An 18,974-nucleotide genomic window follows, 5' to 3' on the forward strand; every position below is an offset into this window, starting at 1 on the left:
CCATCTCCATGGTGTCGCGTAAGAGAGTAGAAAAAAAAATCATCGTTATTCCTCTATAAGAACCGAAAAAATAATATATACCGTTTTGTGGTACACACGATCGGCGTGACTTCATTACGATGATTGAATTTTTGAGGAAAGATTTTCGAAAATTGGCGGTTCGATTATAATATAGAAGAGTCGGCAAATCTACGACCAAGCCGATCGGATACTTTTTCGAGTCCCGAAGATTTCCTGAAGTACCAAATCGTGGCTTAGGCATACGCGAATAAATAAACGTAACATAAATAAACAGGGGAATTTTTTCAACAGCAAACATTCATCATCTCAATCAATTCTCTTTTTTTTCCCTCAACACAGCGGTTCTTAAACGGTTTTGAGTACTCTTAAAAGCCTTGAGGTCAATGAATCACCTTTTAGAGACTCGTCGTTGGAATATTGTTATTTCTCTATAATTTCATACAAAATTTAAAGTATAGATTTTCAATAAAAAAAAGTATTGATAGTCCACCGTCAAAACAAATCGTGGCAATTATTTGACTCGCATTATTCAGAAAAACACAAAATTATGTATCTACACACCTAAACAATGTGCGAATGTTTGCTGTTAGAATCGTTCTGCAGCCATATCCGTGCCACTTAAATAGTTGAATACCAGCAGCACTTCATGTGTATGGTATAAGTTAAAAAAAAAATAAACATAATAATTTAAAACGATCGTGTATGAATTGAATCGTGAATCAAGCGTCTATAACGTGTGAAAAAGGTTCCGTAATAATGGAGATTAAAAAAAACTATTTACAAAGATTTAAAAAAATTATCCAAAATCTGTTTGGACTGCGGACGTCAGTGCAGCCGTCCGGAGTATGCCGACGAACCGGATGAGAACGACACGGGAAACTTTGACGGTTGACCGGTGCCAGTGTGGAGCCTACCGCTGCCGAACGCGTCCTGTTGCGCCGTCCTGTACTTGGACCCGATGGCCGCCTGCAGCCGGGACGTCAGGTAGCACAGGATCATTGCTGCAACGAACAGGAGACAGCCCAGGACCCCGGACAGGGCCAGGAACGTCCCGCAGTTGTTCTCGGACGCGGTGGCAGCGCCGTGGTAGATGTCCTCGGGCATGATCACTGTGTACTCGATGTTCTCCTTGAACTTGGCGAAATTAGTCGCGTTCCGGTCGTCGACAGCTGAAGTCTGCTGCTGCAGCGCGGTCCCGTTCCCGGTGCCAGGCACGTGCCTCCTGCGCCTGCGCCCGTGTCCTGACGGCTCGAACAGGTCCAGACAGTATTCCTGAAAATCACGACCGTTGTTAATATTGGTATTTATATTAATATAATATATTATTATCATGACCAAGATCCCGTAAACCAAAAATATTTTCAACTTTGCTGGCCAGCTGCACCGACAAAACAAAATGTATAATAATGCGTTTTCTACGATATAATATACTACTCATGAAGTTGATCAGGATAAGCCTTGGCTCGGGCATCCCATACTTGTTTACACAAAAATTATTGTGTTTAAAGCACAAATCTCAGAGAGTTTATGACACTATCATACTTAGTGAAGACGATATAACTTATTTGAAGAAATACCGTTAAAAACTACTTTCATATTATATAGATGTTTGCTGCGGACGATATACAAAAGGAAAAAAATACCATTCTTGGCATTCTTACTAAACAAAACTCAAACTGTTCGTTTTTAAATAAAAAAAATGATTTTTAATTGGATTGATAATTGTTTAACAGGATAATAATAGTCACCGGAATATAATCCACGCAAAAAGGTATGACTAGCAGAAAAAATATAATAAACTATTAGAGATAATATCCAACAGTGCAGAAATTAAAAAAAAACCTTCTTCATAATATTCCAATGTTTATGATTTTTATCCATACAATGAACTTATGATTCAACATTAATTAATTTAAAACCCAAAAATCAAAGTGTCAGTGAAAAAAACAATTTTCAACACAAATACATACAAACTACGAGAGTATAATATTATATCATATCATATATTTCATATACATTTTAATTATTTAATATTGTTATTGTTAAAATGTGGTTGTTTTCGAATGAACATAATAAAAAATACCCAGCCACTCTGGGCACCCTCGATTCCACAGCAGTATGAAACCGTGTCGGTCGTTCAATTTTAACGGTTTTTCAGTATTATATTATTATTATGTCCAAATGCCAAACCAGGCTCGCAGCGTGTGGGCCACTATTGACACGAGACGACGCTAGTCGTGTCGCAAACCGAGTGGTAACTGTGTAATTTGTGACGATCGCGATGTGCGTATACAGCATACACCCATTACAATAATATCAATAATAATAATATTATACACGTATATTACAACCGGATACACTTCAAGGTCTGCCCGAAAAGTTGACAGAGAAGACGTCTCGAAGAAATCGTAAAAAATCACAGATCCACACACACACAAACATCAAACGGATTTGGGAAGAAGGAAATTAGCGGATCTCGGCAGGCAGCTGTGTACCTGAGCCATCTCTGTACCACACGCACGCACTGTTAATAATTATAACGTATAACAGAAGAAGGAAGTGTACCATTATACTCGACTCACCATAATATTATTAAAATGCAATTTGCGTGCAGTTTCAGCAGCTTTACTGAGACGCATATAAATATATACAAATACAATATGTATTATATTATATGCTCATATGTTTACGGTTATAAGACATCAAGTCCCATATGTGAGCGTTAAACTAAAAAATATAATACTATAATATTATATTATTAGTGGACCTATTACCCTATTATTATTTGTATTTTTCGCTTGAGGAACAAATCAGTTTTAATTGCGTAGGAATATTATGCAATAAAAAATATAGGTAAAATACAACCGTTATGAATTTGGTAGAAATTTAAAACAAATAGGTTTTTTTTAAATTCTATAAAGTCTGTGGTTTTTACTCTAGGCTTGTCAGTTCGATTTGTATAAATATTAGCCCCTAAACTGGTTAAACTATCATAGAACTTGGGAGAATAAGGCTTGGCTTGGATATTCTGTAGGGGGGGATCGAATTTGGATCCAGCCATTGAAACTCTAAAAAGTCAATCGGGGCGAATTTGACTCGGATACCATTCAGATCGGGTCGGGTGTCTCACCGGCTGACAGTCGTTGGCGTCCATGCACGCTTTGATCTGCGAGTGAATCCACAAAGTCGATCGCTCTTTCATGGTGCTCAACAAGAACGCCTCAAAGTCCAAAAACACTTCGTTGTGCCTTTCCCGGTACTTGGCAGGCTGGTGCGGGATGATTGTCGCGAAGTCTCGGTTCCGGCATCTGCAGACATATGACAGATAACAAAATATTAAAACACGAACATTATTATTCACTTTTATAATGAAAAACGATGCCATCACACCATCGTATAGGTACCATAGTCGCCATCGGTCGTATAAGGTAGACAGGTTTATGGGTATTATATATATATAGGTTCTGCGCTGGTGCGCCTATCACTGGGTCACGGGCAATTTTATGTTGTTTAAGCGAGTCTAATAATAATAATAATAATATATGTCCCCGTCATAATAGTATTGTAATATTTCGTCCCGATTCCCCGTGTGTGGTTTATCTACGTAACATTGGAAACGTCGTCGGTTAAAAATCAATAACTGCATTCACCCAAATGTCCATATCACATGGGCACCAAAAAATAATAAATTTAAAATTTAAATAAAAAAAATCGAATTGTGTGAATTGAAAATTGTGTAATGGTCACAGAAATATTTTATTAAACGGAAGTGTAGACGTGCTTTGTTTATCACCGTTTTAAGTAGGTAGATATGATGCGATTTTATTATGATATCTATGGTTCTAGGTATAAGCATAATTTGATAGTTTACCAATCACGCAAAAAGTCTAATTCATATTTGGCAATATTATAATACGTGTGTATGACCAACCTATATAGCGACGTATGCAACTTAAAGTCTACAATAGATCTAAGAATATATGAAATGTACAATACAAAATATTATATCCGAAAATAAGAAATACATCATGATAATTATGATAAAAAATTTTTTTTTCAAATAAAGTGAGTAATCATATTCTAAAATAATTAATTTGAAATACATTTTTATTTATTCTACAAGTCTGATCATTTTTTTATTTAATAACAATTCTCATATTTGTATCATTTAAAAAAATGTTAATAGTTTCATATTGACTGTATACAAATTTATTTTTTGTAATTAACGATAATGAAACAGATAATTTTCTTTTTTTAAATTCACAAAAGTAAATGACACAATCGTTCATTCAAATGTTGATTAAAATATATAAAACTAAAAAATATATTCATAATATAATTTAGGAACTCAACAACAAACTGTAAGAATAAGTGATCTCATTTGAAAAAAAAAAGTTTGTACACCATACAGTACAATTATTAATGTATGTTTGTGTGGGGTAAATTGTCTCTTGATTCGTTTATCTCGTCTCCAATCCACCCTTCGCCCCTAAACAGTGACTACTCTGTTATTGTATATTCATTTTATAATGGCGAGCCTCAACACTGTGGCGCCATCGGTCTAGAATCGTAGTTCGTAATTTATAAAACTTCTCCCGAAAGATATTTGCACCAGTATTCAGTGTTGGAGTAACTATTTCACTTTAATACATTTTTATTGTTACTATTTTTTTTTTTTTTTTTATTAATGTTAAAAACTGACGTCGTCAACTATGGTCCACCGCACCGAATTAATAATCTCCGTTTGGAAAACGGTGTAGTCCATAGAATATAAGCACATTATTAATATTATTATAATACGTCGAGTGTTCTAGTTATTAAAATATTAGTAAGAACGTAGTAAATTACCGTCATTATTATTTCACGAGAGTAAAATGTGTACCGCCGCTGGTATACGTGTAACATTTTATAATATGACGTCATTGTGAATTAAAATAAAATACCTATAGTATACTTCCGACGGAGTTTGTAGTCAGTGGAGGCGAAGAGGTCTTAGGTCGCATTGATACAGAGGGGGGAGATTATAGGCGTATCGAACTATGTGAAGAATAAAATGCGCCTTCCACCGAAAAAAAAGTATATCGATGGGTTATAAAATATATAAGACAAAGTTAATAATATTAACAAAATATTTATAAAAAAAATAATAATAAAATGTTAATTTTTTTAATATGTGTCAAATGCATAAGTATCTGCCTAAATAAACAGTGGTTTTAATGTAAATTTAATGTGAAAAACGTAGTAAGACAACTATTCAAATAAAAATTAGAGAGGAACCACGTCTTCGCTGACATTACATATTGCCCACAATATTATAAAATTATAAATTTTGGTTGTATAAATTATCGTCTTTTAAAATGTACATGACGTGTTTGTTTGCAACGTTGTGGTAATAAATAATATTATGTTATTGTTGTTTTATATAATATAAATGAAATAATAAGTATAATAATTCAATAAATATTTATGATGGCTGCAGTTACACGCGAATATTGAATTGGCGTTTACATGTATTCTTTATATTTGACATCAATTTAATTTTTCATATTAAAAATGTCTATTATAATATACACAAAAGTATTGGTATTTATTTATTTCTACGAATATATTATTGTAGAAAAAATACAAAAAAAATATGATTGTAAATTTATAAATGATATAAATGTTAAATTACAGTAGTTAGGTATGGAGTTTAAAGTTGGAGTTAAACCTGGACTTTTCCTCCTAGCATAATATTATAATAATTATGTACTACTATCATAATTTTTTTTTAGAACTATAATAATTATTTAAATAACACATTTTGTTTATTATATATTTTTATTTATAAAAATACAATCAAATTTTATAATTAATTTCAAAATGCATCAGTAAAAAGATAAATAATTTTAGTATTCACGTAGGTTCTAGTGTGAAACTACAAGAAATACATCAAAATAACCCAACAATTATTGGTTTTGCGTAAGTAAAAAATAAAGTGAAGTTTAAATATTTTTATACGTTTCACCGACCTTTTTAAGATTTTCTGGCATAATATTTAGAATTGTTTTTATAAATATTGAATATTGCAGGTTAAATTGTATAATGTGTAAATAGTCTAAATAAACTGTTATTTATTTTGTTTTTTTAGTCGAGTAAAAAATTGTGTTATTTATTAAAATTTGGCTACCCAAGCATCATTCGTCGAGTATTTCACGTTATTTGTTTTTATCTATTTTGGAGTTTATTCCAAAATACAGCCTTTTTAGTTTTTTTTTCGTCACTAATATTTGTAATAAAAACTTGAGTTCACTGCTTGGTATTTACTCTAGTCAGTCGGTTTGGATTTTGGGAATACTTGTCGTTTTTTTGTTTATATATTCGTTTATTCATACACATTTAAATTAAGTTATATAAAATATTATCCTTGACACTTACCCGTCTTTTACTAGAGCGACACTACCAGATACGTGTGCGTTGTCAGGATCCGGAGACACGGACACTTCCATCAACTTGACAAATTTCCAAGCTAAACAAAAAACAAAGTTAGGCGATTAATTATTGTTACAAACGCAAGAGATTATCGAATTGCAGTGCAGGTTTTATCCCGCACGGCCAAATAGTTAACACATTGTGCACGTAGAGTGAATTTTTTTAATGTAAATAATTTTACTGTTATTATTTCGTCATAAATCGTCAAATACTATTATGATTTCTTTTTACACTAAAATTTTTATGAAATGAATGCGACTTAATAAAATATTTGTATCGCTTTAATTGTTTTACTCTTATTCTCATTGGTAAAGTAGAATCGTAAATGTTATTTTTGACAATGCTCAAGAAGATTATGAAAATCTAACAGTTTTTTATAACAAACATGTAATAATGAGTGAATAAATTACATATACACTTTTGAGTAATAAAATACGAATTTATAAAAAAAATGAAATATTTTTAGGAATAAAACGTTTTCCCTACTTACTACGATAATCGTTTTGTTTAATACGTATATATTATGCGACATGGGTATATTATTATGCTATGAACGATTTTCTTCTCGAATTGTGTACGTGCTATTTATTCCGATAAGTTGTCAGGAGATCAATAATTAAAGTGATTTTTTAATATCATTATTATTATAAAACTCGTCAGAAATGGTTTTTAACCGAATTAGGTTCACGCGGTACGTTTACTTTCCATAAAATAACATAATTAATTTGACCGGGAAAAGTAACTCTCGATCGGAGTTGGTGGCCGCCGTATCATCCGATTAATAATATTAATATGCTAATTTGACGGATTATATTGAGGCGTTTTCTTTTCTTTATTTTTTTTTTTTTTGTATAATTCCCTGTAATGTCCACGGACGCCATGGTGACATATTAATTTCGATTTTTTGGGCTAGCTATAGGTCATCATTCGGTACAATGTCGACGTCCAAAAAGTTGTTAAAAAAAATATAAAGATTTATTGTTTAATTTTAAATAAAATTAGTAACCATCATCGTTTTACAGATTAATGTGCGAAATTATGGCGTGTTTGGTAGCCGGTAAGTTTGTATTCCTACTCTACACCGTGATTGTTATCACAACGACTTTTCGACATGATCAATAGCTTAATATTGATATGGTGCGACGAGGACATAATAATGTGCAAAATAAATGACGTAGTAACATAAGGATTTAAATGGGATACAAGCCCAGAACTGCCGTAGCTCTGTCAAAAAAAAAATTGAAAGGTGAGTTGCAGCCAAAGTACATACGAGTATAAGTATAATATTTTAAATCTATAGTACCACTGATAATATGATAAAATAGTATTTTATGAATATTTTCGATTGTTTGTAGTATATACAATTATACAAATATCGATCACCGCGACACTGTAGATAATTGGTTTAAGCGTATGAGTATATAGTTTGCATATACCACGGTAGCAACTGTGAATATAATATAGGAGCACAAACACGTCGCCTATCGTTATGTGTACCTACTAAGCAGTAACGATGATATCATTCACTAACCGTTCTATCTACCAGAAAAGAGTTGGGCCAAGCTTATATTTTGGACTCGACCTGAGTACCCGACAGACGACGTATCTGTAATTCGGCTCAAGTCACCTGACACTAGAGAACCGACTCCCGACTCGGTGGAAGGTAAATGTCATAGTAATTCTAAAACCGTAGGTATACGGAGTACCATATGTAACGCTAACGTATTCGAGGCGCGAGCGGACGATTTCACACTCAGTGGGTTTTTATCACTTATATTTTATTACTGCCTATAATATGACCTACAGTAGTCAGTGACAATATCTAACCGAATTTGCATTAAATTGAGCTTACTATCATTGAAATTATCACAAAAAGTAAGAGATGCATTCGTTTTAAGTTTTACTAGCTTCCACCGTCAAATTAATCGCTCTGTGCAATGTATACACAAATATATATCTCATATAATACATTATATATAATACATACCTGAATGAGGATTGATCCTGGCCCGGAGTTGAAGTTTGGTACCGATGGGCACGGCTTGGTCGACTGGCAGTTCGCTGTTGTGGCTCAAGTTCGTCAATCGGGCAGGCGCTTCATTGTACAACGCCACCTCGTACTCGAGTCTCCCGGGCGTCTCTTCCACGACTCCAGACACTCGCGCACCGTGTGGGCTGTGTGCAAACCGAACAATCCGTTAAATCACACCATATATCATACATTCATACATTTGACCGCGTGTACGATCTACGTCGTAGGTGCGGTAGGTCTGGTTAATGGTGATACCAGAGTTATAATATGTTTTACTTGTATAACTGCATAATAGTAACTATTACTACTGTTATAACCGTAGACATGGAGGTACACTTGATAATATTTTTCACCGTCAATTCGTGATATATCTATAGCGATATCGGTAATACAAGCTTAATACAATGTTTAAACCTCCAATAATAATAAAATTTACCTACGCCTAATAAGTCATAACTATCTAAGTGTTAAGTCTTGTCTCTGATAACACAATGTCATCGTGACAATGATGCACTTGTACCCTAAAATATTCGTTGACGCTTTGCTTATATAGTATGGCTTATAACTTGATTTAAACCACAGTTATATAATGTATTTAGGTATATAATTGTTTTCGGCGCCATAATATTAAATCATGTAGTATAATACATCATATCATATTGACTTTGTCACGTTGGTATTTTACAGTACCTCGTGGAACGAGCGTTACACGTACGTCAAAACATTTATTGTGCCCTGAAGCCAATCGGAAATAGAATAATAGAAAAATGTTCACACACACACATATTACTATGTATAATATTTAGCATCGTCGCGTTTTAGTGTGTCATCTTTCATAGGTGTGTGGCAATTGGGTCAGTAGGCGAAACGAGCGGGCGCGAAAGAGATGTCCACGGAGGAGGAAGCGAGCGCAGTACCGTGAAAATGTGAATTTAGGTTTTATTTTTTTTCGCGATCACATTCGTCTCGGCCATATTGTTTATTTAAATATCTTCTTCTTTAAATACACACACGTGCACACACACACACACACACACACACACACACACACACACACACATACACACATGTATCGCATATTATATAGGACACGTGAATAATAGTGGTGATAATAATACAAATAATGATTGTTTTCTTTTCACTTATACCGCCGATATGTCTATAGATCTTTCGCAGAAAAACTTATACAAATTCTCAGCGTGTATTGAATTGATAATAGGGGCAAGAGGGGGTATGTACCCACATGTATATTCTATTGAATAGTATTAGCGAGGGTACTCAATCACTTACCAAAGTTTCATGACGACCGGATTAAAAGTGTAGGAATGCATAAAGGACAATTCGAAATCCGCTTTTATATACACATATGTATATGTATACATACATGATTACGTATTGTTCTACAAAAATAAAGTTTTTATTTGCTATCACTTTTGTAAATGTTTCCGAAAACAATTTTAGTTAACGCGAGTTTAATTCAATCACCTTACGTTTTGAGGTTGTATTAAAATGGACCTAATTGTAATTGTTTAAAAAAATAATAATAATAAAAATAAAAAGCAATCTCTGATTGTATATTAACAAAATAAAGATGATCCCCATGACTTCAATATATTTTCGTTAGGATTTATTTATATACTTATAATAATTTACGGGTGGGGCATTTCCCTTTGAATAGGTACAATTTCTAATACTTTTAAATTTTAAGTAAAGAATTGATGTTAAATAAAATAGTTTGTACAGTTTGGAATCGCGAGGGAAAAAAACGAAAACTATGCTATCGTACCAAAATATCGATTGCGTACGAATGATAAGACTCGATCGGCGTAGAGATTGCGGGAGCAATTAATCTCTCGTCGTTAACGAAAAAAAGAAGATTATAATACTATGTATTTTACCAACTGACCAGCATTAAAGGCGACACGAAAATGATAATCGTATACAGCAGTTTCGGCTGTGTGGTATTATAGTAATAATGCATTATATTATAATAGACTAATTACAATTATTTATACATTAATATTTAATACTGTGATAACGGAACGGCCGACGAATTGTGACGGCTTAAAGTTGTTTTCACTATCATCGTTGTCGCAAGCTAGTACCTACACCTATTCTACACAATAGCATGATAATATTGCCATGGTCGAGATAAGCTGGTCTACAAAATAATATGCCTACACAGCCGACATCAATCTTGATCCACAACTCGAAATCGTTATGGTCACTGAGCGTCGAAATTTAATTTGATTAATGGCTGCAGCGACGGTCGTACACGTTGTTATAAAGTCATTTAATATACTTAAAGCCATCGGCACAGTCTAGTCGTCGTCGTCGTTATTATTATTATTATCATCATCTTCGTCGTCGACCGTCGTCATCATCATGAGTAGGTAGGTAGGTATATCGTTATTCGTAAGTATCTTTGTACATATAGGTGTATATAAGTATATACACAAACAAATACACACACACACACAATCGTCGTCACGGTATGTACCGACCGACCATAGAGTAAAGAATAATATGATATACCGACAGACTTACTCTACATACGGCCCCCGTCAACAGCACTCCGGTATTATTATTATTTAATAATAATAATAATAATAATCACAACAAAAGAAAAACGTAACGACCGAGACACAATAACCGAACCATTGATATCGGTCAGCGCGCAGGTACATCTATGCGGAATACGAACATTACAAGTGTAATACACAATCACATCATATAGGTAACATAAACATTGTAATCAACACAACAGCGAACGTATTACACATTGCAACGAGACCGAATGTTCGAAGATACCGTTACGCCAAGTCGTTTCCAGACTTTTCGTTCGATTTTTTTTTTTGTCCATACTTTTCTTTTCGAACGATTGCCTGGTATTCCCGTCGCTCCTCTTCTCCGTCCCTTCGCTATTATAATTACATGATAATAAAAAAGTCATCAAAATATTGACCATCAAGGTCATCAACCCCTGTGTTTCCCTTATAAACAGGTGGTAATGAACTAATCCGAATTCTGATCTATGGGATTTTTTAATACGCTCAAAGCAGACCATACTTTTAATTATTTGGGTTTTTTTCCATTTACCGTTTAAGAAGTGTCGTGGTATCAAATTTTTTTTTTTCAAATGGAAATCACTCTTTTGCATCCTATAAATTCTCGTCAAGCAATTATAATGGTTTAAATACATTGAAATTTGCATCAGTAGATGTTGAGTTATTCTATTCTATTCATAGAAGTATGCTTGAAATATATGGGGTCCACAATGATTTGAAAATAAAAGAAGTATTTATAAATCGGTATTTTATATTTTGTAAAAATTGTCTGAGTACCTGTAGTATTTTTATACTATGGTGCCTGAAATATTACTTATTTTTTATAGTTTTGTAAAACATTTTTATAAACTTTTATCTTTAGTATAAACATATTAACAACTCAGAAACTATAATAGAATTTTGATTTAGATACGTCACAAAATATTCAACCGAATGATCTGCTTAACAATTTATAGAAAAAATGGTAAATTCTCAATTGGTAAATGAACATTGTACCATCACATCTTGAAACTCCTCAAATTGTATAACAAAAGAACTAAATAATTTAAAATATGGTACTTGAGTAGATGTACTTAATGAGCTTCCAAAATTCCAAATTTGAATAAATGTATTAATAAAGGAAATAATTGGGATTAATGATTGGTCTCAGTCACTAACGTGTTATGGGGGTCAATCATTGGCAGGCGTTGCTAGTTCCCGGATGGGTGACCACCCTGGTTTTTAGTGACGAATCCTCGTCCTACATACTCGTGTTCATCAACCAACCGTAACTCCTCTACAAAATGCTAATGACCATAGTTGCCGATGCTTAACATATAACAAAAATTGGGATTTGGGATGAATGTTCTTGGTTTCTTATGTACAACTATAGTTTAGGTTACATATCCGTGCGGACATCGCGGATTTGATCATAATATTTTTATAAATGCCTGTAATGTGTAGGTATCTAGTATCTACTACAAAAAACAAGATACCGGAAATAATACATTAAAAATTTTGTCGGTGGTAGTTCTTATGAAAAAGATTAACATCTGCAGTGTTCTGTGTCGTCTATTTGCCATTTTTGTGCAAACTAAACTTGAGGAGGTTTATTAATTGTGCATTTCCAAACATTTTTCGTACATTTTTTTCTTTGATCGAAAATAAAATTAAGGCTCTGAAACTGAAATTACGTTTACTGCGGGTGTCTAACACCCATATGCTATTATAATGACGTGTACGTGAGCAAACATAGCTGTTATAGAATTCACGAAATTATAATAATAATACGTAGATCTAATGTGATCGAATTGGTATGCATAATAGGTATAATATATGGGTCGGTAGCACTAAAATGGCATACCTGAACAGTGTTTTTCACCGAATCTGTTTAATTTCTCTTCGGCACGCTCGTCCGATATTCTACGACAGTGTGTTTCAACATTAGGCTTTCAGTTATCGTTTTTTTCCCCCAAAATGCGATACACCGCGCACTCGTGTGTGTTTTACACGCCTGTTTAAACCGTATACTATAACGAAATTCGAGTATTTTATTTTTACATCCGAGCAATTAGATAAAGTCGTCAAACACACCTCGTGAGAATAATAATATATTATGATTTCGTAAAAATATGACGTGATGGGCCCGGACGCGTGTGCGGTATTTTTTCAAGAAAAAATTTGGTCTAACCACGTCAGACGATTACGATTCCGCCGCTGTTTTCCGCGCATAACCGCATGGCCGCTTTCCGCACGCGCGGCAGACAAGACCTATACCAGCTATATATATTAATACATCCGACTACTTACCTGTAAATTGTAATTATAATATTATATGTTTAAGACATTGTGCGGACTTACAAACTTCCGGCGAATCCGGCGGCTTTGTTCTCGATCACCGTCGGTTCTGGTGGTTTGCACATTATGATCAGCTCTTGGTCGGACATCATGACGACGCCAGGGAACTGTGGAAACCACACTCGGACGTGCACGAAACCCTGAAAAACACGAGTATGGTGAACGAAATATGAAAACGACGTAGAACGTAGGTGGTCTGAAAAAAAACTATCGAGACCCACGTGACAACAATCAATTCAAATTTATTTGAACAAATATTTCTTTATTTTATAAATGCATTGAATATTAAGTTTATTTTACACACTATAGGAACCAGTTGATCATTAGACACGCGTTATTTCGAAAACTATAAATAAATTTTTTGAAAGTATTATTCTTACATAATTTCAAGTCTTTATGTAGGTAAAAACCAAAATGATTGAAAAATAAAAATTATATTTCTCACAATTTTTTTCAGAATATCATTCGGAGTATTTAGATACATAAAAATCAAAATTCAGGCGAGTAGTTAATTAGAAATAGTATTTTAAGTTTAGATAAGTGGGTAAACATTTGAAGGGGTGTAACAGATGAATCATACCCCTGGATGAATCATAATCCCGGGGGTATGTTTTTCCTAGGTTAGTAGTACCCCCGGTACAAATATCCTGGGATATTAATACCCCACTAAAATTATGTACTGGTGGTACAAATATCCCAGGATAATAATACCCCAATGGAGCTTTAATTATCATAGGATATTTGTACTCCTGGTATGACATTTGGGAGGTATAGGTATCCTAGGATTATCATACCGGGGGTATAAAATTCCTAGGAGATTCGTAGTCCCCGGTAAGAAATTTTGGAAAGTATGAATATCCTAGGAAATTTGTACCAGGGGTACTATTAACCTAGGAAAATCATACTCCCGGGGGATATGAATATTCGGGGTTAAAACAATACGTTTTCCTGTCACAGCTAGATGTACCTCTGACCACAGTAAGTTCCTCTTCACTCCGCTTATCAATAAAACTTAACAAACGTATAAGTTGTAACTCGGTTTCTATACATCGAAGAATACGGAAAAATATTCTATCATGTAAAATGAAATTAAAAATGTATAATATTCTCATTAAAAAATTTTTAAAAAAAAGAAAAAATAGAAAAATTATAATTAAAAAAAAATTGTTATATAACGACTTCAAATTGTGTTAACTTCTTGAAATAATGAGTGTTCTTCGGGGAATGAATCACCCAGTATTTTTACACAAGAGTTAAATATGGTTTTTAAAATTGTATTATGCATGTCAAACTATTATTATCATAATTGATTATAAATAATTAACTATTTATAATTATTATGGCTAATGAGTAATGTCTATGCATGTAAGTACCTATATACATTTTTATGAACATCGTAATAATTATGTATACCTACCACTAATATACTCATAACTTTTCAATAAATAGTTAAAATTTGGTAATAATTTTACGAGGTAATATGTTTCTAGAATATTTAATTTTTAGTGAGTCTTTTTAGTTTTTTCATGGTTTTTAATACATAATAACAATTTTGGAAAGTGCAAAGTCTAAAAATGTCCTCAGCTCGGTACCCTAATGGTAATACAATTGAAACAATCTGTCGAATTCTACTCAGGGGTTCGTCCAGATTTTGAATCATTAAACTGGTAGAGATCATTAAATATTAAAACTATTTTGGCCTATTCCAATGATCTCACGAGACATACACGACATTTGAGCCACTGTATTTTCTCTTCTTTCCGCGAAAACACGGTGGTTCAACTTGTATACTCGCGATGACGCCAGATAGTAAGACAATAATGTAAATAAGCATAATATTTAATATTATTTATATTCTAATATGATACACGAAAATGTGTATAACTTACGTTTCGCCTGAGCACGCCACACCGCGTGAAGTCGGTGACCAACAGATTGTAGGTCAGCAGGGACACGTCCGATAAGTCGGGTCGTATCTGGCAGACCGGATCAATTAACGGGTCGACGGACCGGTCGTCGGCGAACAGCGGGTGCCCCTTGAACCCGTCGGGTTTCTTAAGCCGGGCGGATATCACATCTTTGACTCCTAAAAGTGCTTTGCCCACCCTCAGCGAGTCCGTCGAAAACGAACACTGTATTTCAGACACTACAAATACGACAAAATAAAAACAAAATGTCATGCGTTCGTAATTAATATAATATAATTGTATTTAATGAATATGACGAGATCGAGATGACGATTTTCTTCGAGGAAACTGGGATTTTTTTTTCGCAAAAAGACTTTGTTTTGAGAAATATTGCTGTGAGAATGATTACGCGTTTTACTTGCAGTCGTCGCAGGTATATATTTTTATCGTCTGTTATACTTATCGACACTAGTTTACGTTTACCTCTTTATGTGGTGGATGGCGCGTGTTTATGGAACGTTTAATAAACACTCAATATAATATTATAACGATCGTGCTCTGACGATTTATCTCATCACTCGACCGACGTGCAATTATTATTCTATTTTTCTTTACTTTCGTCGTACGATAAAGACATTATTATTGTTACTTTTATATCATTCACGTGTTGTTGTGCCATTGAAACAGATACACGCAAACAATACACACACACACACACACACACACACACACACACACACACACACACACACACACACACACACACACACACACTATACCATCGGCGGAGGGAGATCTAAATCGAGACGAATACCATAATATACGACTGCCGCCAATAATTAGATGCCATTAAATCTAGATCGACGCCGACTCCTCGGCGTTTTCCGCACTCGCCTGGATTAAAAGTGCATTTATCGTGAAACATTTTCGTAGCGCCCACGACGACAATAATATTATATAAGCCGAACACTTCGTAGAAAAAAAAATATGTGTCATATAATAATAATGTAATGTATTATGTGGAAACGAAATTAGGACGTTTCCGCGAATGGATCGAAATACAACGAGAAGACATATTTTTCAATATTCCACTGCACCATAATTTCGGATGGCGGTTGCCGGTCGGGCAAAACTAAATATTTTATAGGATATGCGGAAAAATCTATTGGCCGTTTAGCGGAGGACGGAACAAAATACCTATAATATTGTGTACACGTCGCGCGTCGTCAATATAGGAAGCGCGATTGTTGTTTATAGTATATAGATATGTACACTTACCATCGTAATCTTGAGTAGAAACCTCGTGTGTCTGGAAAAAAAAATAAAAACATATTTAAATACTTTAATATTAACCGAATTACCAATAATTCGAAATACCTAAACCAATGTATAGAAAGTCAACCGAAATGGTAATTATTGAAAAACTCATTAGTTGTTTTCCCGTACTATTGAAATATCGTAATGAATTAAGCACGAATCGAAATACAAATCGTTCATCATAATGGATAATTGTCGATTGATCCACTTTTACTGCGAACACGTCATGTATACACAATAGTATCTATATATAACCATATCACACCGATAAGCTGACCGTAATGTCGTTGACTTCAGGCATCACACCTGATTGATTAACGTGAAAATTTCTCAGATGAAATTCCCTCTTTAGCTGTAGTATTCCTACACGATCTAAATACGAGTTAATGAAAACCCCCCAAAAAAAATCGAGAGTACCTATACCTATTTGTAAATTATAATAATACTTCGATGACGGCATATAAATTATAGCTATTATAGTCGGTTATCTTTGGTTAGCTAGGCGAAAGACGAAAGGTTTATTTTTTTTTTTTCAATACACAGATTTAAACGACGTGTACACTGCTTTGATACGAATAAAACGTCCATTAAGTGGAAAAAAAGCGATATTTATAATGAATACCCAATATAACAAGACGTTAAATCGATCTAGGTTTTTGCTACGCAGTTCGATACATTTTAAACACGAAGAAAGTATACTCTTCGAAGGCGAGAAAATTACAGGTGTAGATTTAATTGAATAAACATTCCATTTTAATACCTATAGAATTACGCGTGATACGTACTGCTGCAGAACAATTAGAACCACACTCGACATAATTGAAACGGATACCCGAACCTCTTCCGGACTTTACAGTATAATATATTATTATTATAATATGTAAGTAAGACATTTGACCGAGTTTCGTCAGACATAAAATAATGTTATACAATTCAGCGTGTTTATCTGGTACGTATATTATTGTTGTTATTATTATTTCGTTTGGCGCAAAAAACGCGTTGCGGAGGTGGCGATGGTTTATACCGAAATCTGCGATTTGGGACACGTTCATACCGGACGATAGGAAATGTCACAAAACATTTCCCATGAAAACGTCGTATTCTCCGGCCGCGGACTAATAAAAATTATTATTATAATGAAAAAAAACGACGAAAATTAAAAAAAAAATCGTGTCCTGCTTGCCAAACGCGAGCGGTGGTGGCGGCGTAACGACCGAAATCAAAAGGAAACTCTTCCGTCCTTTATGCCGGTATACTTACTGAGTAATAATGACAACGACAATAATATTATTTATTTTTATACACGCTCGTATCTCTCCGTAGATCAGTCGCAGTGGAAAAACGTCGTCGGGTGGCGATACGTATCGCACTGCTCTCGCACACGAAAGGAACCCAACCGTATGGTGTGTGTGTGTATGTGTGTGTGTGTGTGTGTGTGTGTGTGTGTGTGTGTGTGTGTGTACGGCCTACGCAATGAAACGCACTCAGAGACGGAATTTAATATTATACCCCACATTACAGATTTATACGCGGCGGCGAGTATATAACGCGTAACGGGACGCGATATCCGACGGGCGAGTCACCGTATTTTATAATATATTATAATGATAATAATATAATATTTCACTGTATAGAGGAAATAAACCAAGCCCGGGCATAAAGATGAAAGAGGTACAGCAGCACGACGAACGGAATCTATGGCTGGAATAAGCGTGTACAGTTTTTCCGGGAACCGCGTATATTATTATGTATGATTATAGATACAAATTCATGGAAATATAGGTATATGATAACGATAACGATACGTTTAATGTACATGCTATGACCCATGGGTTATCACATTGCAGTCGAACAACTTATACAGATTACAGAGACTCGAGGTGATGTATACCTATGTACAGCATGTAATGTTGTGCAGGAAAAATGATGATAATAATATTATATTATATGACCATTGATGTTTCCCGCGCTCCGTGATCGGCGGTATTTGTCTGTTTTCCTGTTTTCCTGGGTGTTCTATATTATATTATTGTTCGTACACACGCTGACACACATAACTGTTCCCGCGAAAAACAGCTCCATCATCCCTACATAATACCATATACACCTATTACACCTAAATAGTGTAGGATCGCCGCGACCGTACGTCATTGTTGGAACAATAATATCATATACATAGATACATGAATTTGTGGGCAATACGCGAGTTTCGTGAGAGTATAATACAACCAATACCTACATAAATGATAGGCAGGTACCTAAACTATTAGATATATAACACGATTATTATTCTATACGAGCCACTACGGCGTTTTTTCCCGT

The 18,974-nt window shown here is 34.3% G+C and overlaps 1 protein-coding gene across 1 annotated transcript; it reads right to left on the minus strand.

Annotated features, from left to right (window-relative positions):
- Positions 1-846: 846 nt before the first annotated feature.
- Positions 847-16,650, minus strand: LOC111040846 (the record flags this gene model as incomplete). The annotated part of the gene is made up of 7 exons (XM_022324904.1): positions 847-1,293; positions 3,152-3,329; positions 6,439-6,529; positions 8,480-8,667; positions 13,432-13,568; positions 15,318-15,574; positions 16,614-16,650. Coding segments are annotated over 7 exons (1,335 nt in total), but the record flags the coding sequence as incomplete, so codon positions are not given.
- Between the last annotated feature and the right edge of the window lie 2,324 nt (positions 16,651-18,974).

The sequence above is a fragment of the Myzus persicae genome, unplaced genomic scaffold (genome assembly GCF_001856785.1).
Source record: "Myzus persicae strain clone G006 unplaced genomic scaffold, MPER_G0061.0, whole genome shotgun sequence".
Taxonomy (NCBI): domain Eukaryota; kingdom Metazoa; phylum Arthropoda; class Insecta; order Hemiptera; family Aphididae; genus Myzus; species Myzus persicae.